Raw genomic sequence first — 27,882 nt, forward strand, 5'->3', positions numbered from 1 at the left:
TTATTAGTAAAACAATTGGTCCCTATATACGAACAATAAATAGTCAAGAAGACCGGTAGTAGCCGTAGAAGGCGTATCCTCGTAAGTCTCATCCTGGGTTTGAATGTCTCGCGGCTCGCGGAGTTAAAAATATTTTAGTAATTTTTCGATAATCTTGAATCCTACTCTAAAATCGCGCAAAATCGTAAATTTTGGACTAGGTACGCCTTGAATATGTTCTATACCTAAGTATAGAAAAAATAAGAAAATGCATTACGCAACTTCCCCGCAAGCTCGTACGATGACATCATCGGGAATATTTAGTAAGTAAACTTTAATAATTCATTTTCTGGTTCGACTCTCGTTTCACTCATATTTAAAAGACATCAGAAATTTTCCTTTCGAATAAAAATTGCAACACGTTTGTTTTCCTGTCTTGCGAGAGTCAGCTTTAGGGTTCCGTTTCCCACAAAATAATAATAACAATAACAATATTTTTACTGACAATAAAAGTTTATAAGGCACGTCAATAAGTCCACTTAACAGTCTTCAAGAAAGTTTATTTAGTAAGAAGTAACAATTGAAGCTCTTATTTAACCGGAAGAAGTGGAAATTGTTTTTTTTTTTTCAAGAAATAAGTATAAATCTAAATATGCTAGTAAAAATTATAAAAAACGGCCAAAAATATATCGGGCCGTGCGCGTTACATAGTAATATCAAGGGTTTGTAATTTTTTTATTATCAAAACCGGTCTAACACGAGTACCGTGCCCTCTTGAGCATGTCTTGAGCTAACTGAACTGAAGTCGAGGAAGCAGGAGGGTGTGCGCCGTCGCCGTGGTCTTGCAACAAGCGCGGACACGTGGAAGTCGTGGAAGGCAAGGGGTTCCCCTACAACTTCATGGAACTCACGTGCTGCACAACGGGTACAATGGCGGTGCAAAAACTTCCAGCAGCTTACTTTAAAAATATGACAACTCAATAAATTTCATCATTTTTAATTACAGGAAAATTAACACATTTACTCGTCTCAGATCAAGTAAATATAGAAAACATCGGAGGCCTTGAGACGTGACCGTGGAAAGCCAATACTCGGGAACAGGCCCAAAATAGCATGTCTGCACCTGTCGGTGAGAGCGACCAAGTGCATTGGAGTGCATAATATCATTCGTTCAGACAGGCGTAGTGTTATGAGTTCGGAGAAAAAGAATTAAGAGGGAGATTAGATGGAAAAAAACCGGCCAAGTGCGAGTCGGACTCACGTTCCAAGGGTTCCGTACTTTAAGTCCGACTCACGCTTGACTGCACATTTCTAATAGGTTTTCCTGTCATCTATAGGTAGATAACTAGTTTGTGTATTTTTTCAAAATTTAGACCCAGTAGTTTCCGAGATAAAAGGGGGGAATAGTCGGACAGACAGACAGACGCACGAGTGATCCTATAAGGGTTCCGTTTTTAGGGTACCGTACCCAAAGGTTAAAAACGGGACCCTATTACTAAGACTCCGCTGTCCGTCCGTCCGTCCGTCCGTCCGTCCGTCCGTCCGTCCGTCTGTCACCAGGCTGTATCTCACGAACCGTGATAGCTAGACAGTTGAAATTTTCACAGATGATGTATTTCTGTTGCCGCTATAACAACAAATACTAAAAACAGAATAAAATAAAGATTTAAGTGGGGCTCCTATACAACAAACGTGATTTTTGACCGAAGTTAAGCAACGTCGGGCGGGGTCAGTACTTGGATGGGTAACCGTTTTTTTGCTTGTTTTGCTCTATTTTTTATTGATGGTGCGGAACCCTCTGTGCGCGAGTCCGACTCGGACTTGGCCGGTTTTTTTCCTTTTGAGGTACGGAAACCTAAAAAACTGAGAGAAACTTGAGACGGAAGATATGGCCGTCGCGTCGTGCGGGTTTTTAACTTTTATCTAAATTTTAATTATTATTTGTCTGTCTTATTCCATATCTCGGGACCATGAATTCCCGGATCTTTGGGAGGCGTGCGTGGAGTAAGATAAGTTTGATGTCATGTAGAATGCCTGGTGGAACCTATTCACGGGTACAGAATAGGTAGGTGAAAATGAAAATGAAAAATGATTTATTTAGGCATCAAAAATGCAGCTTATTACATAGTAGAAGGGTATTACATTTTTAGGAGTAAGTATTCTATTGTTAGACAGCCTAGGAATAGTGTCCTGAGCCCTAAACTAGGTAAACCTGTCTTATAGGGATCAGGGAATAAACCACCGCTACTTCTAGCAATGCAGGTTGGTTGTGAAGTATACACGCTAACCGTGAACCGGTTTCGGCAGGCATACCTATTGTAACAAAAATGGAAAGATTTCAGGGCAGGCACCGGATAGGTACCGGTATTATTTGTATGGGAACGAAAACAGTATTCGTCATGTCTGTCTGTCTGTCTGTCTGTCTGTCCGTCTGTCCGTCTGTCCGTCTGTCCGTCTGTCCGTCTGTCCGTCCGTATGTCACAGCCACTTTTTTCCGAAACTATAAGAACTATACTGTTGAAACTTGGTAAGTAGATGTACCTATTCTGTGAACCGCATTAAGACAAAAATAGAAAAAAAAAACAATAAATTTTGGGGGTTCCCCATACTTAGAACTGAAACTCAAAAATTTTTTTTTCATCAAACCCATACGTGTGGGGTATCTATGGATAGGTCTTCAAAAATGATATTAAGGTTTCTAATATATTTTTTTTCTAAACTGAATAGTTTGCGCGAGAGACACTTCCAAAGTGGTAAAATGTGTCCCCCCCCCTGTAACTTCTAAAATAAGAGAATGATAAAACTAAAAAAAATATATGATGTACATTACCATGCAAACTTCCACCGAAAATTGGTTTGAACGAGATCTAGTAAGTAGTTTTTTTTTTAATACGTCATAAATCCCCTAAATACGGAACCCTTCATGGGCGAGTCCGACTCGCACTTTTTTTCGTTCTTTGCTAATTATTTCATTTCTTATTGGGCGATCTAATAATACGAAGTCGTTACCCAAAAACACAACTGAGTCCTATATTTCGAGTAGGTATTAAAAAAATCGAAAAATATGGTTATTTCGAAGTTTTTGCAAAAAACCGGTTTCGATCCCTGGTTCAGGGTTAAGGATGAAGTTTGGCTGGAGCTTATGATTGGGCCATTGTAAAGTAGAGGTCTGAAATCGCTCTTTGTATTAGTTGGTATTAGGTGTTTTTTTATATAGCGACGGCTAGTTTCTTGTGGCTCTTACTAACTGTTGTAAGGTGATGGTAACTAAAACAAAACGGAGACCGGCTTGAACAACTTATCTACTTTATAATATGCATATTATTGAAGTCGGTTAAATGCCTCATTAACTTGATACCACATCAACACAACCATACTATACAACGTGTTACATCAGCCACTGAAAGTGGGGTGGGTACTCGTTGTACAGGTCATACTGAGCAACTTTTAGTATTGGACCAACCCCGAAATTGCGATAAAAAAATTGACACACCCATACAAGATATCAACATCAGCCAGCCAAAATGTATGGGAGAGTCAATTTCGCGCTTTCGGGCTTGGTCTCATAGTAAAAGTTGCTCAGTAAGTATGAGCTATATACAACGTGTCGTGTACCCATCCTACTTTCAGTGGCTGGTGTAACACCTTGTATATACAGAGGTAGGTACCTATAGGGTACAAATAAACCAACCTACACTTATATACAGATATTATTATGAGGAAAATACTACTCGATAAACACACTATCTCCCTTTGGGGGCGGGGCCACACAATGCAGTCCAATGCCTGTTCTCGGTCTCGTTTTGTTTACGGAACTTACGTGGCCAATTGCGATCGGCGTTTAGGGTTCTGTAGTAATAAAAACAAGGAACCCTAATGGACATTAATAATAATAATATAATAATTCAGCCTTTATACGTCCCACTGCTGGGCACAGGCCTCCTCTCATGCGCGAGAGGGCTTGGGCTATAGTCCCCACGCTAGCCCAATGCGGATTGAGGACTTCACATAGGTACACCTTTGAATTTCTTCGGAGATGTATGCAGGTTTCCTCACGATGTTTTCCTTCACAGAAAAGCTAGTGGTAAATATCAAATGATATTTCGTACATAAGTTCCGAAAAACTCATTGGTACGAGCCAGGATTTTAACCCGCGACCTCCGGATTGAAAGTCGGGCGTCATATCCACTCGGCCATCACCGCTTAATGGACATTATTTAAAGAAATTCTATTCTACAAAAATTAAGATTTTTTTTGTCAATATGGAAAGTCATTTAATTTACCTAAATGTCGAACTTTTAAAGTGAGATCGGTTTCGCTAAACCGGCTAAACTACGTCCTCTTATAGTTCCGTTATCGCCATGTCCGTCTGTCCGTCTATCCGTCCGTCCGCAGCTAACCTCAGTGACCATTTATCCATTTATGCTAGAAAGCATATACTCGTATATTATAAAAGTTGATCAGGACGGTAAAGTGATGACAGATTATTAAATAAATAAAAGTTGTACAAATTTAATGTCAAAATATTATTATAGATGTCTTAAACCATTTTTCGCAAAATATTCAATTACAAATAAAATAAAGAGTGACGGCCTAATTACACCAATTTTCTGATTCTAAAAATTTTAGTTTGCCCCTCCCCTCGTAAAGTTTGGTACCTATAGGATAGGTACTAGAGAGCTTTTTAATAGCTGCTACGGATCCCTATACCGAGAGCTGCCCGGATATTCTTGGAAGGATTTTAAAATGTTGTGATAGGTGGACGTGAGCAGATGCACGCAATGCCCCGACTTCGTTTCCATAGGTACAATATAATTACCTACATTGTCCTCCGGCCATATTGCACATTAATTGACTTTATTACTTTTATTAGCAGCAATCTGCCATTTGTGACTCGCACGAATGGGAATGAAAATCAATGGGCAGTATCAAAAGTTAGGTCATATATAAATACCTACTATGGCGTTATTCATGAAACGTCTGTTATTTAACTCTAATAAGCCATTGATAATCTTTTGTCCTTATCCGGTAAATTGTCATTTGTGTTTGTTAGAAAGGCTAAATTCAACAGAGCTTTGCTAAGATTTATGAATAAGCTCTGGTTTTCTAGGATAGCGGTGGCGTCATATACCTAGCGGCCGTCTCCATACAAAATACTACTACATACGTCCATATTTAGCCGTAATTTTTTGTATGGAGATGGCCGCTATATGGCGGCAACGCTATCCTATGAAAACAGAGCTTAACAGTGCCGAAAACCCGACAATAGTCGGGTATTTTATAATTTCATCCATTCCTGGTGAATTTATTTTTTAAATATTTGTTTTAAGGGTTCCGTACCCAAAGGGTAAAAACGGGACCCTATTACTAAGACTCCGTTGTCCGTCCGTCCGTCCGTCCATCTGTCACCAGGCTGTATCTCACGAACCGTGTTAGTTAGACGGTTGAAATTTTCACAGATGATGTATTTCTGTTGCCGCTATAACAACAAATACTAAAACCAGAATAAAATAAAGATTTAAGTGGGGCTCCCATACAACAAACGTGATTTTTGACCGAAGTTAAGCAACGTCGGGCGGGGTCAGTACTTGAATGGGTGACCGTTTTTTTGCTTGTTTTGCTCTATTTTTTTGTTGATGGTGCGGAACCCTCCGTGCGCGAGTCCGACTCGCACTTGGCCGGTTTTTTTAATTTATTGTGAAACTGCTGACATACGATTTGTAATTTAATACCTAAATTTTGAATGAAATTTTGATTGTAACTGTTATTCTTCATACTTATTCAATTATTCGTAATTTAAAAAAACTGACAATCACAATATAAATCCCTGACAATCTACCATGTGTAATTTTAAGTGAAATTGTATATTGTGAGATAAATAAATCATATCATATTATCATATCACATAATTCCCAGGCCGGACGACCCAATAGTCGGGATCGTGGAGGGAGAAATTTCTGTGGCCTGGCGCGGATGTCTTATTGTTTGGCTGCATGGGCATTGAATGTGTTAAGGGGATAAGATTATACATGTTCTTCCCCTTTCCATGACTCATTAGGAAAAACAGCAAGAACTTAAAAGTCGCAGTCAAAGATCAGCGCCACCGGGTAATCTTATTGGATTACATAAATGTAATAATATGGATGAAAGCACCGTTTTGTTTATAGCTCGGCGACGAGACTTGTTGACTCGGTGCCAGCTCGTTAATCGTCCCTCAGCACCCAAACATGTCCAGAGCCCTTTCACACTATTGGCCTGCCGTGTACGATATCGGAAACCGGATGAAGCGGTGATTTCCCCAAGATTCGGGCCCGAGTCCGGACGGCTGCTGGTGAGATCGCAGAAGAATACTTCGGCGTTCCTGGGACCTCGCCGTCTAGCAGCGAGGAGGGGTTTTAGTGGGTAAACCTGGGGTCTCATTAGCCCACAACAGAGAGTCCCACATAACCATCCCGGCCCGTCCCCGCGCCGGGTGGTATGCGTAAAACATTTCCTCTCTTAAAAATAAAGCGTGGGAAGATGCTAGTATATGATGACGGGTAAGTTGGTAGTGGTCGTACCATAGAGAAATATAAGTGAAGAAAGAGTGGTAACACCATACATCAGTTTTCTTACCAAAACGCGAGTTATTTCGTAGTCGCCATCTAACGTCAAGTGGTGGAACTATCAGTACCGCTTCGTACCGGGAACATCTGAACCCAAAATGTAGTTATTGGCTTCTCTATCGCTTTTGCCCATTCGATGTGGTGGAGTGCATTCGTGAGAAGGAACGCTACGACTTGAGGGTGTTCCAGTTCCAGCACACTTCAGCTCATGAATTTGTTATGCGGGTGCCGCATTGGTGCTGCTGACTTCTGCGCAAGCGCGGACTTCTGGCTGGAGAATGCTATATTTCGAACTTTCAATTTCAATAAATTATTTATTAAATCAAAACATACTTTATATGTGAAATCAATTTCACCGGTCTCGTATGCGAAAGTGTGGAAGCACTTTCAGTTTTACGACTCAACCAAAAAGCACACATTATGGCGGATAAACAACAATATTATTGTGTAAGTGGGCATTTCTATAAGCGTAACAGCGTCTCGTGAGTCAGGCCTGTCTGAGGCCATTTTGGCTCATACTCATAAAGCTTGCCACTTTACTGTCTACAGACAGGCGTGTCTCACTCCACGATTTCGTCGCTTTGCTACAGGTAGCTAAAAGTACATCCGTTCGGCCATAGAGAAATATAGTAAGACAAGAGTGCTCACTCCATACATCAGTTCAGACTATTAATTTCAGTGTCTACATCTAGCATCGAGTAGCGGAACTATCAGTACTGCTACTTGACAATAGATGTAGCACCGACCGGAAAGTATTATCTCAACAGCATAAGACTTTCCGGTCGGTGCTACATCTATTGTCAAGTAGCAGTACTGATAGTTCCGCTACTCGATGCTAGATGCTAATAGTCTTTTTGGTACTAAAACTGATGTATGGAGTGAACACTCTATGTATTTATGTGTTTTTTTCTCTATGGTTCGGCCCCAATTTTGGGGAAAGCCATAAGCCGCGCGCGGCGCTGTCGTCACCTAGCGGCCATATCTGTGCTGATGCTGATCGTAACAGACGCGTTTTGTAAGAGAGTGAGTCTTCTGTTCTTAGTACTATTATTTATTCTGTGCTACAGACGAGCAAGTGTACTGTATTTTGACAGTCGATTACATACATAGGACACTAGATTAGTTATGAAACACAGAGGATACTTTTTAAAACTATATTTCCATAGACAGTGTTTGGCGGGTAAACATTTACTTTATTTTTAAATCTACCTACTTATTAAAAAATAGAATAAGAAATAGATTTAAATTTTGTATGAAATGAAAATACATATTGTAGGGTAGGTGTGTTAGTTTTCGTCCAGCTCTGGTTTTCGTCCACTTGAGGAAGTTTGAATATAAACCTGACATTGCTGCACTTTTTTTTTGCGATTGCAATGTCAAAAAAATATATCTGTCTACATAAAAATTATATTTCGCAAGTAGAAAATTAGAAACTCAAATATATTATTTACGAATCTGTCAAGTGGACGAAAACTAGAGCATGGATGCAAACTAGCGCAATGACCTTATAAAATATTCGTAAGTCGTCTCTATCCCACGCCGACATTTTCTATTTTTATAAGCAAATTTAAAAATAATTTAATTTGTTTCATATTTGTCTTAATTGCAACTCTTATCTAGTGACCTATGTATGAATCATTCAACTAATAGAATTTTCCCACGTAGGTTTACTAGGTATATGTATTAAGGTGTTCAAGGCACGAGGCCTTGAAACCCTCTCAACGCTCAATATTACACTTTTCGAAAATATTAGCACGAGTGATTAACAACAACTTTGCCCCCTTGTAAAACAAATAACTATTAACTCTACTGCATGTAGCGCCCTCGGTCACTTTCTTGAGTCAAATTGGGCCCCTATGGTTATTAACTTATTATAAACTAGCGACCCGCCCCGGCTTCGCTAACAGTTAACAAATTATACATAAACCTTCCTCTTCAATCACTCTATTAAAAAAAACCGCATCAAAATCCGTTGCGTAGTTTTAAAGATCTAAGCATACATACATACAGACAGACAGCGGGAAGCGACTTTGTTTTATACTATGTAGACTGTAGAGTGATACCGACGGACTGACTTTACTCGTTTATTTTATTATTTGTTTTCTGACGAAACAGATGACGGCACACAACACACAACGTAACGTGCGTCCTTTAGAATCCATTGCTTAAATTGATTCAATTGCTGCAAACGAGATTGTTTTTGAGTGAAAGTACTTTGCATTGTTTAGTAAACAGTTTAATTTCAGGGCCGATGCCGGCTTTCTAATTTGGTCTGTGTCGTCGTTTCTCTAAGTCTAAAGGACAGAGTCGTCAGAGGCCTACCGCGAACATTGAACAATATGCAAGACGACAGAGAGGCAGATAGTATATCTTATACCTTTAAACGAGCAATTCTTGTTTATTTATTTATTTATATATATATATATATATATATATATATATATATTTCGGCGATCTCGGAAACGGCTCTAACGATTTCGATGAAATTTGCTATATGGGGGTTTTCAGGGGCGAAAAATCGATCTAGCTAGGTGTTATCTCTGGGAAAAGGCGCATTTTCGAGTTTTTATATGTTTTCCGAGCGAAACTCGGTCACCCAGATATTTAGGTACTTAATAATCGAAATTTCGTTTTTTCACGATAGACCTTGGTACACTAGGTACAGTCGAAGTCAAAGATTTTTTTACATGTATGCAACTTACTCCCAATTTACTCCTATGTAGGGTTACCAGATGACAGGAATTTTCCTGACATGTCAAGAATTTTGGCCTTTTGTCAGGAATGGGGACGGAACAAGAAAATGTCAGGAAGTTTTTGAATTAATAGACTTTATTATAAAGTACCTTTTTATTTACTTAAATTAATCAAAAACATTGTACTTCGTAATTATCAATTAACAAATCTTTAATATCAATCATACATATACCTATACATGACGCGCGCGGCTCGGCTCAATAGAATGGCCATCGCTAACGGCTAGACACCCCCCCCCCCCGTCGTCTATGAATGTCAGGAAAAAAAAATCGGAAATCAGGAATTTTGACAGGAAATTCTAAATCTGTATCTGGTAACCCTACTCCTATGTAGTACGGTGAATTTTTTTAAATATCTTTGACGTTGACAGTGGCTGTGTTTTTTAAAAACCGGCCAAGTGCGAGTCGGACTCGTCCACCGAGGGCTTTATATTTTTTACTTTATTTAGGTATAGGTTTCAGATTTTTTCCTGTAGGTAAGGTTTATTCGGGTATTTCCGAATAGACGAATAATGGCGGATAATTCCGAAAGCTTACTCTTACTACAACGGAATAGGAGTGATTTTACAATGATTTTCGGGATTACCCGATTTCCGGAATTACCCGAATAAACCTTACCTGTAGTGTATTAAGTAAGGACAACAAAGTGATCCTATAAGGTTCCGTTTTTTCTTTTGAGGTACAGCACCCTAAAAATGAAGGTAGATTTAATATGGTAGCCGCGGTAAAAATGTCATCCAATACCTATCTATCAGAATGAAAATGATAACTTTCTATGATAATGTATTATTGGTTTCATTATCTATAAGTATGTACATTGCATATTGTTCAGAATTTTTAGTCGTTACATAAATTACATTTTACATTTACTTTTTGGTTGTTTTTTTCTGTGTTCACATTTAAGTTTTCTCATTAACAACACAAGCCTCTATCAGGAGAATGATCATGCCTTTTCATTTCTGCTCTGAAAGAGGGTCATTGTTGTTCTAAAAAGTGTGCAGAAAATGATACGTTTCTGCACTAGAGCATTTTACGTTCCAAGTACGACTATATTACATACCTATTTTACGATGAGCAAATGAAATTTGGGTTTAAATGGATTGGTTATACAATTTCCATTCTGATATTTAACTTCCCATTCCATAAATAAATAATACTTTTGCCTAAATTGTTAGTTGAAAGTACCCTCAAGATTTACTATAAAAAAATCTACTTTCTCATGTTTTTAAAAAAACACATGCATTTTACTTTCCTCGTATTCGAAATGAAAAGTAGAGTGTTTAACTCGGGTGAAAGGCATCATTTCATCCCTTGGTTAACAATCTTCTATTGTAGAAGCTTTGTAGGTACCTACACCGACTACAAAACTGTTATTTCAAATTACCCTCATATAAACTTGATTGTATATTTTTATAAGAGGGTTTTAAGCTCGATGTTTTTGGTAACAAATGGCACAAATGCACAATCTATAATAACATCGCCAATCTGATGAAATTGTCCGAATGATTCCCCGGTCAAATCAGCAGGTGCAGACACAAAAATGCCAATTTTCGATGTTAGTATCAGTGGAATGCAAATTGGTGATTAAATTGTGTACGTATGGACGCTAGATGAGATTGGCGCCAATTATTTTCCTGATGATCAAATCGGTCGATTTGCCCAGCTCGTCTGGACTCTACTGTACGAGTAAGTTATAAAATAAAATAGGCTCTTAAAGTTGAAGAGTTGCGGGCAGACAGCCGCACTTTCAGTGCTGTCGTTATTAAAAAAGTCTGCAGAGTTCAAGAGGCATTTACAAAGTTATTTTATAGCCGGCAAATATGCCTCGTAGATTCGTGCCTCAGTTCAGTACCTATCGACAAAAGTTATTCGTAGTTCTAGTACCTACTTATACCCAGCCATATTAATATCGAAGAGAAGATGTGCAAAGTATTAAGAAGTAATAATGCCTGTTTTATTATTTGTTATTAGCGGTACCCTTAAACATTAGAGAACAATGACATTCATCACAAGATAATCCCTCGGGAGCGAAATTAAATTGTCAGTTCAGAAAAAAAAACAACTATGTACCTATTGTTTTTAGGTACCTAGGCAATTAGAGGCAATTAGGCATTATACAAGGTGATTCAGGAGCCGTCGGCAGAACCAACCCTACATAGACAATAAGGCCTTAGTATCCCGTCTGGAATGGAGGGTCAGATGGCAGTCTCTTTCGTAAAATATCAGTCTAGTGCCTATGTCAATTCTTGGGATTATGTTGCTGAGCGGACCCTAGCCCCAATTTCAGCCGTGGCAGAATGCTTGGAGAACGTTAGGTTAATTAATTGTTTACGTGTGTTTTTCCTATTAAAATAAACCACCTTTCATGCAAGAAACTTAAATATTTCATGTTCTGAATTTTGGAAAATTTTCGAAAACTATACCTACTTATATTTCTTAGAATAGAATAGAATAGAATAGAATAGAAATGGTTTATTTGGTGTAGAAATTTGAAATACATGCTTAACCTATAATACATCTTATTCTAGTACAAGACACCAAAATGGATGCCACTCAGCATATGCCGATGACTAATGTCCTTAGCCATGGTGCTGGTTTTCAGGGCAACCAATTTAAATACACATAAAAAATATATAAAATAAAGCAAAACTTAAGAGAGAGATAACATATGGGAGAAGAGGTGACAGTTCTTAAAATGTTTACGCTTAAATCCATTTGAGGAGGTAGGAATGGATAATCCAGATAACAAAGGATGACTCACGTTAGACCGGGCCAACCGGGCCGTGTCAGGGCCGGACCTTCCGGCGCTTACCTTTATATGACGGGTGATCACATGATGCTTTCCATAGAAAACGAAGCTCCGGAACCTCCGGCCCGGACACGGCCCGGTCTAACGTGAGTCATCCTTAACACTCTTTACTCTGGCTCTGACTCTTTAATTCGGCCTGATTACATTCACTAGAATTAGGTACCTATATGTTTAAGTAGGTATTAAAATCCTTCGCTTGCTCGGCAATCTCTGCTTACAAGACCTGATCAACCTGATGTAGGTAGGTACCTACATAAAATGGCCCGGTCCACTTTCGAGTTTATTTTTGTCAATTTAAATATTTATTTAGCATTTCTGCAATGGATGATCCATAAGGCGCTAGCATTTATTGCGAGCAATTTATTGCAAATATGAAAGAAGAGAGTTATTTTACTGTGAATTTTACAACTTGCGATATTGCGGAGCGAAAGGTGCGGTGAAGCGCGAGCATAATACTTACTTACGACTTGACAGTATATTGACTTTATTCTGAATCAAATAATGTATGTACTTATCTTCTTCTTCATTACCTACATATGATCTAAATACCTACATTTTTTTTTTTTTTTATTAAAAATGGGCTTACTCATGGCCACAGACTAGCCGGGGCGAAGACGTGGCCTACGATGGAGCGAGTCTGCCCAGAAGGTGCCTGTTCACCCTTGATTTGAAGGTTGCCGGGTTATATGAGCTCGGAAATATAGACGCCGGCAAGGAATTCCATTCCTTGGCAGTGCGCATAAGGAAAGAGGAAGCAAAGCGCTTCGTGCGGATTCGTGGAATATCTACCAGGTAAGGATGGAAACCGGCCGTGCGTCTAAAAGTCCGATGGTAGAATGGGGACGGTGGAATAAGCTCGTGTAGCTCTTGAGCACACTCCCCGAAGTGCAATCTGTAGAACACCGACAGACTGGCGACATTCGCGTAATACAATAATGAGGTACCTGTACCTACCTTATTATTTATTTTTTAGGTATTGTTTTTATCCCTGCGTTTTCTTAATTCCGTCCCAGGCGGTGTTAAGTCCAGAGAGGTCATTGTCTCTCCGATTTGCACCATAAATCGTCTGCAATAGACGCAAAGGCCAATGGAGGCATTGTTTTTATTACAACAAATTTAGGTAACACATCGAATCAGTCTGCGTAGTCCGTATCGTGTTTTAACTATTAGGATTGACTTGTACGAGGGTCGTAAACCATAAGACATTCAGTAAATCGAATTATTATGTGCCTTCTGTTCCCAAAAATTAAGCATCATGGAGCCTAATATTAATTTTTCGTCTTACTAAAACCGGTAGGGATTTTATAAGCTGTATCAAAACTAAGACATTTGTGCCACCAGTGTTTTTATTTTTTAGGTGGTGCTTATATAAAAACACATTATTCCTTGTTTTTATATCCCTGACGCGAAAAACAGTTCTCGCTAATTAATAAATAACGTACCTACTTAAAAACAGGATGGTTGGCGCCTTGCCGGTAAAAGTGCTTTTATTTGACACATAAGTACCTAATACGAAACTGGAATAAGTAAATAATAAATAAAGCATTCAATAAAACTATTAAAACTACTTAAATTAAAGCTAGCAGACAAAAAAAAATAGAAACCTATCGAAGTAAAATACTGGTAATATTTTTTACTGCTGTTGTAAAGAAAGGTTGTGTAGAGGACGAAATGCAATGAACTTATAAAAGTTATTTAGGTACCTATTGTGTAAAGTGGGTTACTAAGGCCCAGATAAACTCAAATTATTCAGCCCAACGACTCAAATGCTCGTACAATTTAATAACGGTGAAATATACCTAGTTAGAGACTTTATTATAGTCTGAGATAGAAAATAGATTAGAGTAGGTGCCTAGATTGACAATAATACATATAACTATAGTTACTAGTGGCTCTGTGAGCTGTGGCCTGTAGGTCTCGCGAGCATAACTTAAAACTGAATGAACAGAACTTAAAAATATGAGACTCCGCCATAAAAAAAAACTGAATCAATATAAAAATATATTTAATCATCGAACCTGCGCACATAATTTCACGAGAATCGATTGAGAATTGCGACCTGTTGAGTCTGTGCGGAAGGAGAAGAGTCATGGAATGTAATCATAATCATGTAATCCTCATCGTGGAATGTATGGGGCCCAATCAGTGTTGGCCGAAAGTTAATGCGAATTGAAAATGTTGGCCATTAACCATTATAAATTGAACCTTAAACCGTATCGGACGATTATAGTTTACGATTCAATTTATAATGGTTAATGGCCAGCATTTTCAATTTGCATTAACTTTCGGCCAACACTGGGCCCAATACATTCCATGACTCTTCTCTTTCCGACATGCGAAAGCATTTTTGCCCAAGCTGAAACAGATACCTTCGCTAATACTCGGTCAAAGATAGCAGGAAACGGTTGGATCAGCGGGCCTAGCCAAGATGAGGCCCTAGATTTATGATGATTATATAATAACTCGCATATCTAGAGGTGGACTTGTCTGAGGACAGTTTTATGTTAATAATGTAACATTTTGGAGCACGTTTTTTTCCTACTAGGATCGAATTAACTCGTGATTCTGAATCAAAAAAACATAAAAATTTCCAAATTCAAAGAAATAGCGTTCACTTACGTTTACCGTGTTGTCCTATTCATACGTGACCGAGCAACTCAGGTAATAAGTAAACCAGTGTACAGTGATTGTGATGCGAGACCGAGATCTAACTACTTAGGAACCCGATTCAGAAAAACAACTTGCTACGGTTTTGATATTATTTTATTACGACCTTTTGAAGATCGCTCACGCTCATTGGTGCATGCGAAATGAAGGGAAATTCGTGCGTAAGATGCACGCCACCGCCAGTCTCCCAAACGATCATCAAGGTCGTATCAAAACCGGAACAAGTTGTTAAATCTGAATCGGGTTCTAGGTATTAGGTTATAAGTAATTTTTATACAAATTCGCCTTTATTTGTGTGCTTATCACGAATGTTCCTGAGTTATGGATGTTTTCTACATATCTATCACTACACCTTATAAAACAAAGTCTCCCGCCGCGTCTGTCTGTTTGTATGTTCGCGATAAACTCACAAACTGATCGGATTGTCATGCGGTTTTCACCTTTTAGTAGAGCGATTCTTGAGTTTAGGTTAGGAGTATAATCATTAACCCGTGCGAATCCGGGGCGGGTCGCTAGTCATATATATGTATTACCTGTACTACTAAAGTACTCGTCTCACAGATATAGTGTATATTCATATCTGTGACTCATCTAAATATTTCAGTAACTATGTATAAGTACCCACAAACTCGCATGCGTATACTAAAAAGATCGCGTGCCGTCTAAAAGAGTCCTAAGAGTCCTAAGCCTCGGTAAGCGATTGATACAATAGCCCAGTTGGCCAGCGGTCAAACTGGCCACGTGTGGGTGTAAGACGATCGCAGACTGCTGGGCGGCGGCGACCGCAACCGCAACGGACTCGAAAAGACGCCTCGTCTGAAACATAATAACACATAATGACACTCCTACTTACTCTGTATGTATGTATTGTTGGATTATGTCCAGTGACCCCAAGGTCAAGTCTCTGTGGACATTATTAAAGTTCTCAAAATTAAAGCCCATAAAGCCTCGTTTGTTGGTTGAATTGAATGTTATCCGCGAAAAAAAAATCGGCGCGACCGAGATTTGTACCCTTTTTTGACCCCCAACACATAAGAGACCGAGACCCCCAGACACCACGCAACTACAGCACGCGTTCAGTTCAGGTTATTAGAATTTTGTAGTTCTGAGTTCTAAGGCAAAATATTTTTATATTTTTATACCAAAACAAAAATAATGACTAATGGCAGTAATGGCTGGACTATAGTTGGGTAGTTTTACTATGTAAACCCAGAGAATCCTTATATAGGTAGTAGGTACCTACTTAAACAAATTAAATAATAAATAAATATAAATTTAAAAATAAACATTATAGGACATATTTACACAAATCGACTAAGCTCCACGGTAAGATCAAGAAAGCTTGTGTTGTGAGTACTCAGACAACGATATATAATATACAAATAGAAAACAACCATGACTCAGGAACAAATATCTGTGCTAATCACACAAAATAAATGCCCTTACCGGGAATCGAACCCAGGACCGCGGCTTCACAGGCAGGGTCACTACCCCTATAGTTCGTTTTTTTAGCATTAGAAAGAAGGTAATAAGCTATCTTGACATGTCTATTAATTGAAAAACGCTTTTTAAAAATCGTAAGTTAAACTTATGAAAGCAGAAGAATATAAATGATCGTATTAGATTCATAATTGTTACATATTTGCCGTGACTTATTTTTAAAACATGTCTCATTATAAAAGACACATTAAAATTGTTTACCTTTTTTCTAATGCTAAAAAAGAATATCCCATCAAAAACATAAAGTACCTACTTACATGTAAAAAGGTGCAAGTCTCGCAACGCTTCTACTACAAAAAAGTTTTGAGATGTAATGTGAAACCAAGTCGGTTATTTTAATCAGTGCCATAGAGTGTTAAAACCGTATCAATAATATATCTTTAATTTGTAATACGTATAATGACTTGGACACTTTGTCTTCATGGGAACATTTTATTTTGTTTGTTTTATGCATAAATTCTCGAAGACGCTGGCCGTTTTGATAAAAAACCCTGAACAAAACCTGCTGTTAATTCTATATTTTTCCTGTGCCAAAACGCAACACAATCAAAGCCGCTTTTAGATCTGTTAGGCAATACGTTCAGTTCATTGCACTAAGACAAGCCAAAGGGCCGAGCAGATCGAAGCGATCAATTTAGCGTGATCTTTCGTTGATTACACGTCTAACCGGTGTCTGTCCAACTGAGTCTGGCTCGGCTGCCGACCCAGAAACGTTTGGCAGGTGCCGACGGCGTAGTTCATCGGCCTATCACGTGGAAACAGGATAAAGCGAACCGGACTCAAGATGGCCGGGTTCTGTAGGTTTAGAAGCGATTTTACTCTCCGCCCAGCATAAGAGCGGCAAACCGTGCTGGATATTGGATATCCGTCTCAGCAGTCGGCCTACCGCCATCATTGATAAATTGAAATCATTATCAACCTCTCAGCTCTTTCATACTTATTAGAGCGACACAGAAGAATAATGATTTATATATAATGATTTTCGATTTTTCTATGTGGGTTAAACACAAAACTATGTTAGCGTCCTTTCCTATTATATAAGGTTAATTTTCTTGTACTGTACATACATATACAAGTTTTCTCTCCTGTGGGCATTAGTTAACAGCTTGTGGGCATGTAGGTAATGATTTTATAATACTTATCCAAATAAAAGCAGTACCTTTTCATGTGGACAAGGGTTAAATAGACAAATTATCCAATAGCCCTTAACTTTTGTGTATGTCTACAGGAAAGACGCGAACACAGTTTTGTGTTTAACCCATGATGGTGGTAGTCCCTCAGATAGGTACCACTAATTATCCCGGCTTCGTCTCGAGATTTAAATTGACCATGTAGTAGCTCCGCTACACGCTATTCCACTCGCACTTTAGCTAAATAACGTTAGAGTAAGAAAGACAAAAAACTAGTTTTCCCACTCCAACACTACCCTGTACGGTAGGTCCACTCCGCCGCTCGCCTGGACCGTCATCATCATCATCAGCCGTCCCGGTACCAGATGACCCGGTTGTAGACCCTGATTTGCTTCTTGCACTTGGGGATTCCGTCACAGATACCCCTGAGTGGGGAGACGATATTTTGCAAGATATATCTCAGCGATGGGAGCCCATTTTTAAAACGGGTCTTGCAAAGGAGATCAAAGAAGACCTTTTAAAGAAATATCTTTTTCCTAAAAACGTTCCCCTGTCAAAGCCTCCAGTGCTAAACCCCGAGGTGTCTGCCATGCTAACCGAAGCGTGCCGGAGCAGAGATGCCCGCGTTTCCTCCAAGCAGAATCAAATAGGTCGCGCTATCGCAGCCTTAGGAAAAGCTATGTCCGGCATACTGACAAAGTCTATGAAGGGATCGGAGGTAGTTAAAATACTTAACGACGCCGGTAAACTTCTCGCAGACTCTCACTTCTTAGAGACAGACACACGGCGGTCTCTAATTATGCCGTTATTAGATAAATCATATGTCGTCTTGTTCAAAGAGCGGCAACGCGATACTTTCCTTTTCGGAGAGAACTTGGGGGAATTCATAAAGTCATCAAGAGGAATAAAGAAGACAGGAGAGTTGATCGCGCCTACGGCGCCCTCTACGACAACCACAAATTTAAACTGGACGGGCCCGCCGCGCCAGCAACGCGTCAACCGACCGCCAGTACAACGCGGCGGCGGGCAGCGAGCACCGAGGGCGGCCCCGCCGCCACCGCCGCGGCCGCGCCGAGCGCCGGCCCCTCCCCCGCCCGCCCCGCGCCGAGCGCCGCCCGCACCCAGCCGACGGCCGGCGCCGCGGTCCAGGTCCCCATACCGGCGTGCGACGTAGAAGTACAGGCAGGTCGACTAAGATTTTTTTCTAATGCCTGGCGTACTATTACTTCTGATAATAACGTCCTAGATATTATCTTGGGCTACAAAATTCCCTTTATTGAAATACCAAATCAAGATCCCGATTTGTACCCTAAACAATCGTTTAGTAGTAGCGAATCTTCGGCCATTGAAAAAGAAATATCACATTTGCTAGAAATTCAAGCAATTAGACGTTGTGGGCCGGTTAATGGTCAATTTATATCTGGTATTTTTCTCGTGCCTAAAAGTAGTGGAGATATGAGATTTATTTTAAATCTTAAAAAGTTAAATAAGTTTGTACACGCAGATCATTTTAAAATGGAAGACTCGAGAACGGCCGTAAAACTTATGACGTCTAATTGTTTTATGATTAATTTGGACCTTACAGAAGCATATTTTTCGGTTCCGATTGCCGTTGAACATCGTAAATATTTACGCTTTTCGTTTAATGGTATTTTGTATGAATTTTGTGCCCTCCCTTTTGGACTCTGTTCGGCGCCGTATATATTCACAAAAATTATGAAGCCTGTAATGACTCATTTGCGATCGAGGGGTTTTAAATCCGTATCCTATCTAGACGACACTCTATGTATCGGAGATAGATACGAGGAGTGCATAGAGAATGCAACAGAAACAATTAAACTGTTTACCAAATTAGGATTTATTATTAACTATAAAAAGAGTGTTTTGATCCCGAGTCAAACTTGTCAATTTCTTGGTTTTATTTTAAACTCACGAAATATGACATTAGAATTGCCTTTAAAAAAAAGACAGTCTATTATAGAGCTTACAAGGAAATTGAAAAAAATAGATAAGATACGGATTCGAGATTTTGCTCGGTACATAGGTACGCTAACAGCAGCGTGCCCAGCCGTTTCATATGGCTGGGTATATACGAAATCTTTAGAAAGAGCCAAGTATTTAGCTCTCTCAGAATTTGACAATTATGATCGTGTCATGAAAGTTCCAAGGTTTTTATGTGAGGATCTAAACTGGTGGGAGAACAATATCCTTAATATTTACAACCCTATTCGTACATTTAATTATGTTTTAGAGATATTCACCGATGCATCCACAACTGGCTGGGGAGCCGCTTGTGGAGGGGAGAAAATTGGGGGTTTCTGGACATCTACAGAAAGAGAACAACACATAAATTACTTGGAACTTTTAGCGGCTTACTTCGCCTTGAAATCGTTTGCAAAAGACTATAATCATTGTGAAATCCTATTACGTATCAACAACACCACTGCCATTTCTTATATTAATAGAATGGGCGGTGTCCAATTCCTGCATTTAAACAAAATCACACGTGATATATGGCAGTGGTGTGAACAGCATCAAATCTTTATTTATGCCTCCTATATAAAGTCTACACGTAATATTGATGCTGATTCTGAGTCTAGGAAGGTTAATATTGATACAGAATGGGAACTGTCTTCTCGAGCCTTCGACAAAATAGTTAAATTATTTGGCCAGCCTGAAATAGATCTTTTTGCTTCCCGAGTTAACGCAAAATGCCAGAAATATATTTCATGGAAGAGAGACCCGTATGCCTTTAATGTAGATGCGTTCACAGTTAACTGGAATAGGTATTTCTTCTATGCGTTCCCACCGTTTTCTCTTATACTCAAAACGTTGCAAAAAATAATAACCGATAAGGCCACCGGCATACTTGTCTTTCCTAACTGGCCATCTCAGGCGTGGTATCCGTTATTAATATCGCTTTCAGTTAGCGAAATTATTATACTTTCGCCAAGTAAGCATCTGCTTTCATCTGTTTTCAGGCAAATTCATCCCTTACACCACCAGCTTTCCCTGGCTGTGACTATATTGTCAGGCAAGCGTTCCTGAGAAGACAAGTTCCTCATTCGGCCGTACAAGTGATGGTATCATCCTTATCAAAAAATACTTTATCGCAATACTCATCCAGCTTAAAATTGTGGTGGCAATATTGCCAAATTAATGACATCAATGATATCTATGATGTAAAAATCAATAACCTATTAGATTTTCTTAATCGTTGCCTACAAGATGGTGCATCTTATGGTACGTTAAATAACCACCGGTCGGCTATTTCGTTAATTTCAATTAATTGTATTAGTCAAGATGATTGCCTTAAAAGATTTTTCAGAGGAGTTTTTAGATTAAAACCTTCCTTCCCAAGATACACTGTTACATGGGATCCTATGATTGTATTAAATTATTTTTCAAATTTTTTTCCAAACGAATCCTTGCCGATTGAATATATTACAAAGAAACTTGTTATTTTGTTAGCTTTAGCAACTGGCCAGAGAACACAAACATTGTCATTGATTCGTTTAAACAATATTCAAAGATTTAATGATAGAATTATTATTAAGATCACCGACTTAATTAAAACCTCTGCCGTTGGAAGATCTCAACCTATAATTGATTTGCCATTTTTTGATGAAAAATGTAGTATTTGTGCAGCGAAAACACTTCTAGCCTATATTAGTATTACTCGAAATAATCGACCTCCAAATGAAACAAAGCTTATACTAACTTATAAGAGACCTTACCATGCTGCATCGCCCCAAACAATCGGTCGGTGGATAAAGCAGACTATGGAAGAGAGCGGAGTCGATGTCGATATGTTCCGCCCACATAGCACGCGTCACTCGGCCACGTCGGCAGCTAGCCTTGCTGGTGTCTCAGTAGATATCATTCGGAAAACTGCTGGCTGGTCGGGCGAGTCCGCAGTATTTGCGAATTTTTACAATAGGCCGATCATAAATCATAATAATTTTACCGAATCGGTGTTCAAAGAATTATAATGTAATGATTATAAGGATAAATGTATTTTTGTTTCCATTTACAATAAACAAATGCCTGGTTTATGATTGATATATTTGTTTTACTTATCATCGACAACATTGATAACCTCCAAACATCTACATGGTCAATTTAAATCTCGAGACGAAGCCGGGATAATTAGATGATCAAACGAACTTACCTGAAGTGAAGTTCGATCTTAATTATCCCGGCTTCGTCGAAGAGATTTAAAGTCCCAACCCTCCCGTGCTGGCTATTGTTGACAATTAACCAGTACCCATATATCTGACCAATGTTGTCTATGTACTCTAAATATAATGACGGTCCAGGCGAGCGGCGGAGTGGACCTACCGTACAGGGTAGTGTTGGAGTGGGAAAACTAGTTTTTTGTCTTTCTTACTCTAACGTTATTTAGCTAAAGTGCGAGTGGAATAGCGTGTAGCGGAGCTACTACATGGTCAATTTAAATCTCTTCGACGAAGCCGGGATAATTAAGATCGAACTTCACTTCAGGTAAGTTCGTTTGATCATCTAAATATCAGTCTAAATAGGGACGAAGCGGCTAAATGGCATTATATTGCAACTTGAAAGAATATTCACGTGGACGGCACAATGGATGTTACATTTTTGCCCTAATTTTAGCGTTTCCCGATTGCATCCTAAAGGAGCCCAAGATCCGCTTAAAACCAAATCATAAAAATTGGCTCACCTTTTTTAACGAAAACGACTGCCAGCTGATCTATCAAGCCAGAGGATAAACTAGGAGTAGGTACTTGGTACTTGGTTTTCTCAAGGTGTGTTTTTATCATGATTCATGAAATAGTGGGAGTTTCGTCAAGTATTAAATGTACGGTACCTACCTACATTATTCTTTCTTTACTTTGCAACCATGGTATTAATTTCATACAATTGTTATAAATACAGTTTTCAGTTATCTCATGGACCATGATTAGGACATAGCAAATTACATATTTTAGCTTGCCGCACACATTTGATTTTATAAGTACTTACATCTCATTTTCACCTCTAAAACATTTTACGTCCAAACTAAATGGAATAATTGCTTTTCATTTCATTTTCCAGTAATTTGACTAATAAGTACTCACCTGGCCCAGAATAGCTAGGGAGCTAGGGAGGCTAGGTTACACGTGCCTGGGTTGTTTAGACTAGACTATCTAAATTAAGAGACGACTCTAGTATTGAAATGGATAGGGAGTTGTGCCCTTTCAGTTTAAGCGGCTGAAAACGTGTTTGTTTGTGTTGATGAGCTATTTGTTAGGTCACAGTGCTCTAAGGGATCTGTTTAATTGGCAGGTAAACAGGTACCTATAGGTATTAAAATTTCACCCTGTATATAGGTAGGTATCACCCTGTAATCATTGTAATCATCAGCCATGCTCTGCATCGTGACTTTATAGGTCATACTGAACAACTTTTATTATGGGACCAATACCGAAATTGCAAAAAAAAATTCGGTTTTCATACATTCCGGCTCATGGGATGCTGCTGATTTCTATAAGTTAATTTCAACGAACTTTTAACTACGTTACATGCTTTTTATTAAGTAAGTAAGTACCTGAGATTTCAAATGAAAATATTCGCCTCAATTTCCATCTAGGCACTTGCAATAATAAAATTATGTACGATACCTAAACATCAAGTTTAGGTAAAAACAAAGAGAACTTGAAACTCTCTATTCTCTTTGGTAACAATAAGAAGTTTCCAGAAAATCATACCATTAATTAGAGTGTTATCAAACCAATGACATTAAATAAATGAACTTTATTGACCGATATCGGCGCTCGTACTCGTAGCGTAACCCTGCGTAGCTTGAGCCCCGATATGATAACAACTGTAAATATTATGAGTACGAGCGCAATTAATGATATCATATTGTGGGTGTGACGTCTAGGTTCCTTTGTATTACAAGATGATAAATAAAACTCAGTTGCTCAGTCATGTGCTTTGCGACCCGTCCGCACGCCATGACAGTTGACAACAGAATGTCGACTTGCAGGTAGGTAGTTCGCATTGCACTTTTATTGTGTAAACGTCACAGTGGGTATACAGTTTTGATTCACAAATCATAATCTAATCGTGGGTTTATGATCTTCCTATAAACAACTATAAAGTAGTGAAATGAAGAGGTAAATTTAGTATTGGAAGTATTATGCACTATACTACTGAAGGGACGGGCATGACTTCTTGCGGATCCGGAATCAGACCCGGACCCGGATTCTAGCTTGAATCCGGAATTGGACCCGCACACGCACCTGGACCCGGGGATCGAAACTTAAACAATGTATATGGAAATAGTCACATCATGAGACTTCATAAGTTCATAGCTTCTGTCATTCCGATACATTTACTTTTCGTTTGGCGTTTGTCATCTTAGCTAGGCGCCCTGAACGGCTACCATCAGTTTGGCACTGACATAAACGCCGCCGTCGAGAACGTAATTTACTTTCTATACATCTCGTTTGCACTAATATGCGAGTACGAGTGCGTAAATGTCAGTTTTGACACTGTCGGTGACTCATGGTACGGGCTCTGTACTCGGATCAAGATCGGATCCAGATCTTAACCTGCAACCAAACCGGACTGTCACCTGGACGGGACAAGAAATTAAAACCTGAATCTGGCTTCGGCAGATAGTAACTTTGATCTTTTGTTGCACACGTTACTAATAGGTACCTAATAGTTACTACTGTTATCATAAGCCGAACAGGGAATATCTAAAAAAAATCCTCGGCTATGAACTAACTTAGTAGGTACCTACATATACAGGTTGATTCGGTACGTGAGCAGGATCAACCCGGCGCATTCAGTTAAATTATAAGCTACTGTGTCGTTAAAATCTGTGACAAATGCAAAATTGAATTAGACCCGACTTTGGTTACTTTATAAATATCATTGTCATTCACTCAAATGTGACAATTTACGTTCTTCATAATCATAAATTGCTGCTGCTGACATAGCGTTATCATCTTTGTTAATTAAGTGCTGCGATGATAGTAGAGGAACTTTTTTAAAACCGGCCAAGTGCGAGTGGGACTCGCGTTCCAAGCGTTCCGTACATTAAGTCCGTCTCACGCTTGACTGCACATTTCTAATAGGTTTTCCTGTCATCTATAGGTAAAGAACTATTTTGTGTATTTTTTTCAAAATTTTAGACTCAGTAGTTTCGGAGATAAGGGGGAATGGTCATTTTTTGTCTATTTTCTTGAATAACTGCTAAACTATGTATCCTAAAATTATAAAAATTTGAGATTCTTACGATGAGCTCTTTCATTTGATATGTGACACGATATAGTTTGAAAAACTTTATTAATTTTCTCATTTACCCCCCAAAAATGGCCTGATGGCCTCCATATTTAAAATACATTTATTTACGTTACACGTCCATATTTGGGTCACAAATTTACATATGTGTGCCAAATTTCAACTTAATTGGTCCAGTAGTTTCGGAGAAAATAGGCTGTGACAGACGGACGGACAGACAGACGCACGAGTGATCCTATTAGGGTTCCGTTTTTTTCCTTTTGAGGTATGGAACCCTAAAAAGGGAAAAAGTGTTGTAAGTTGCATCACTTAAAATACGATGGGAAACGTCCCATTAACATTTACTGAGTGTTTATTGGGACCAGTCCGGTTTCATCGTAATGTTTTCCTTCGCCGAAAATCAATTGTAAGGTATCAAATCCACATCAAATCATATTTAATAATAATCAATACATGAGTTTCGTGAAACTCATGAAACTGCTAGTCGGGGTTCCAACCCGCGTCCTTCGGCCGACCTTAAAAGCCGCATGTCTTACCCATATACTACTTTACTACATTAATGCCGCCAACGCTTGATTAAAATTGAACTACCTACTTACTTACTTTACCTATTACCTACATACAAAACTTAATTTTAATATAAACCGGTTACGGTTTACTGCGTTGTATTTAAATGTTCACAAAATAGGTAGGTACATACCTATATATGTATGTATGTATGTATGTCACTTTATTGCACATAAACAGGTTTACATAAAACGGACAAAAACAAAACAAAAATAAGAATGTTATGTACAAAGGCGTACTTATCCCTAAAAGGGATCTCTTCCAGCTAACCTTTGAGAAAATAATAATAAATAATAATAATTTTTTTCAACTATACAGGGTGCTTCCTGTAACAGGAGCAATAAATTAAACTGTAGTCTGTACTCTTCAAACTGACCAACATTTGTTCAGCAACTTTTGAAAATAACTCATGTTTTAATTTTTATTACACTTTAAAGTTTATTCTAAGACGCAATATATTGCAAATTTTGTTATGTTTAAAGCGTGACAAGCAACGTCAAATCAAACACACTGATGTCAGCGTACATTGAAGGCAATATTTTTTTGGTATGAAAAAGAGGAAGTCTAAAGTATTCATAATTTTTAAAAGTTGCTGAACAAATGTTGGTCAGTTTGAGGAGTACAGCCAACAGTTTAATTTATTGCTCCTGTTACAGGAAGCACCCTGTATATAGATGGTCAAGCAAATCTTGTCAGTAGAAAAAGGCGCGAAATTCAAATTTTCTATGGGACGATATTCCTTCGAGCCTACATTTTTCAAATTTGCCGCCTTTTTCTACTGTCAAGATCTGGTTGACCAAATATATTCATTCTGTATTTCGATTTTGCGTGTATAATTGTTAATTCAAATGTGTGAGTTCACCGTTTTCATTATAATAACAAATTCTGGTATAATGTTCCGTTCCGTCTGAACGAATTAGCAATATATTGTAAACAATCCGGGTGTTCCTCAAATCTTTTCAGGGTTACCACACGACCTTCAAAATGTTTTGGTAAATCAAATGAGTTTACCTATTCCTACTCGGAGTAATAATCCAATATGGAGTGGTGACACGCACTAATTTCTATGTGAAAAATTCTGCCGTTTTCGGCGCGGGGGGCGAGGAACGCACACAAATAATGTAAACACTAATGCATTTTTTGCATGCGTCGCTACACACGCACACGACAAAATTATCAAACACTAGCATAAACTATATTCACACAAATACAAGAACAAACACAGACAACCCTGTCCGTGAACGACATGATGTCAGTTTTAAGTAAACGTAGAAGTGCGAGGGACTTGTCGATAATATTGTCGATATTTTATTGACTGAATTATAACTGTCTGCTTTAGTCAATTATAACCATCAAAAACATTACCTACATGTAAAAAGGTGCAAGTATCGCAACGCTTCTACTACAAAAAAGTTTTGAGATGTAATGCTAATGTGAAACCAAGTCGGTTATTTTAATCAGTGCCAGGGGGTGTTAAAACCGTATCAATAAGATATCTTTAATTTGTAATACGTATAATGACTTGGCCATCGCACGGCTGCATAATGACATAAGGATCATCGTCACCTATTAAAAATAATTCTAATTGAACATAACGCTAGCACTAATTGCAGTTTGAGCATTACACGTATTTACGAGTACGGTACGAGTAAAGCATTATATGCGATTGCCAAGTCAGTATATGTATTACAAATTAAATATATCTTATTGATACGGTTTTAACACCCCCTGGCACTGATTAAAATAACCGACTTGGTTTCACATTAGCATTACATGTCAAAACTTTTTTGTAGTAGAAGCGTTGCGAGACTTGCACCTTTTTACATGTAATGTTTTTGATGGGATCTCATCTCTTTTTGTAGACAGTCCTTCTTTTCGGGTACTCATACCCATACTATGTATACACATATCATAACTAAACACATCTTAATTCGCACTCACATCGTACATACATCGTAGTGTACCTTTACTTTACCTACTATTTGTAGGAACTGCAACAGTAACTCTGTAATAGCATATATTTATATGGAATTACAAACTTACTTATGCAGTTCTTAGATCTTTAAAACGTGACTGATCTTGCAATATTTTTAGGTTTTGGATGCCTTGATAAGCTGAAAACTACTTATGTTTAAAATTTATTGCATCTTTTGGAAATCTAAAAAAATAAATCAAAATAACAATATATTTATAATGTTCATATAGATTTTATCGATATTGGTTTTTATGGTGTCCCATCACTAACTATGGTAGAGTGATACCAGAGTAATAAATTAAAAGTGCCTATTTATGGAAAAAAGTCGGCAGTAAATACCTTAAAATAAATAAAATACAATAAAAATATTGGACATGTCAAATAAAAAATATACGATAGAAACTAAGAGAAATATTAATTTTCAAACAGTAGTAGGGTAGGTGCGTTAGTTTTCGTCCAGCTCTAGTTTTCGTCCACTTGACGAAATTGAATATAAATCTACATTGCTGCACAAATTTGGACTTAATACAATCCTTAATGTCGAGACAATATATCTATCTACATAAAAAATGTATTTGGCAAATAGTAAATTAAATATCAAATATGTTATTTGCTAATCTGTCAT

General features: G+C 38.4%; 2 protein-coding genes across 2 annotated transcripts in view; both read left to right on the forward strand.

Moving 5' to 3' along the window:
* The window catches only part of LOC134652897 (ESF1 homolog), a 273,742-nt gene that overhangs the window by 222,706 nt on the left and 23,154 nt on the right, over positions 1-27,882 (forward strand). The gene's annotated exons all lie outside the window — the stretch shown is intronic.
* LOC134652905 (leiomodin-2-like) lies at positions 17,825-20,545 on the forward strand. Its single transcript, XM_063508140.1, has 2 exons — positions 17,825-18,629; positions 20,425-20,545. Exon 1 carries the CDS (start codon positions 18,033-18,035, stop codon positions 18,615-18,617), a length of 585 nt encoding a protein of 194 aa, XP_063364210.1. The 5' UTR covers positions 17,825-18,032; the 3' UTR covers positions 18,618-18,629; positions 20,425-20,545.

The sequence above is a fragment of the Cydia amplana genome, chromosome 12 (genome assembly GCF_948474715.1).
Source record: "Cydia amplana chromosome 12, ilCydAmpl1.1, whole genome shotgun sequence".
Classification (NCBI taxonomy): Eukaryota; Metazoa; Arthropoda; class Insecta; order Lepidoptera; family Tortricidae; genus Cydia; species Cydia amplana.

Bases quoted from the DNA above. Each gene is read 5' to 3' on its own strand.
- LOC134652905 (XM_063508140.1), top strand. From the start codon at position 18,033: ATGCTAACCGAAGCGTGCCGGAGCAGAGATGCCCGCGTTTCCTCCAAG.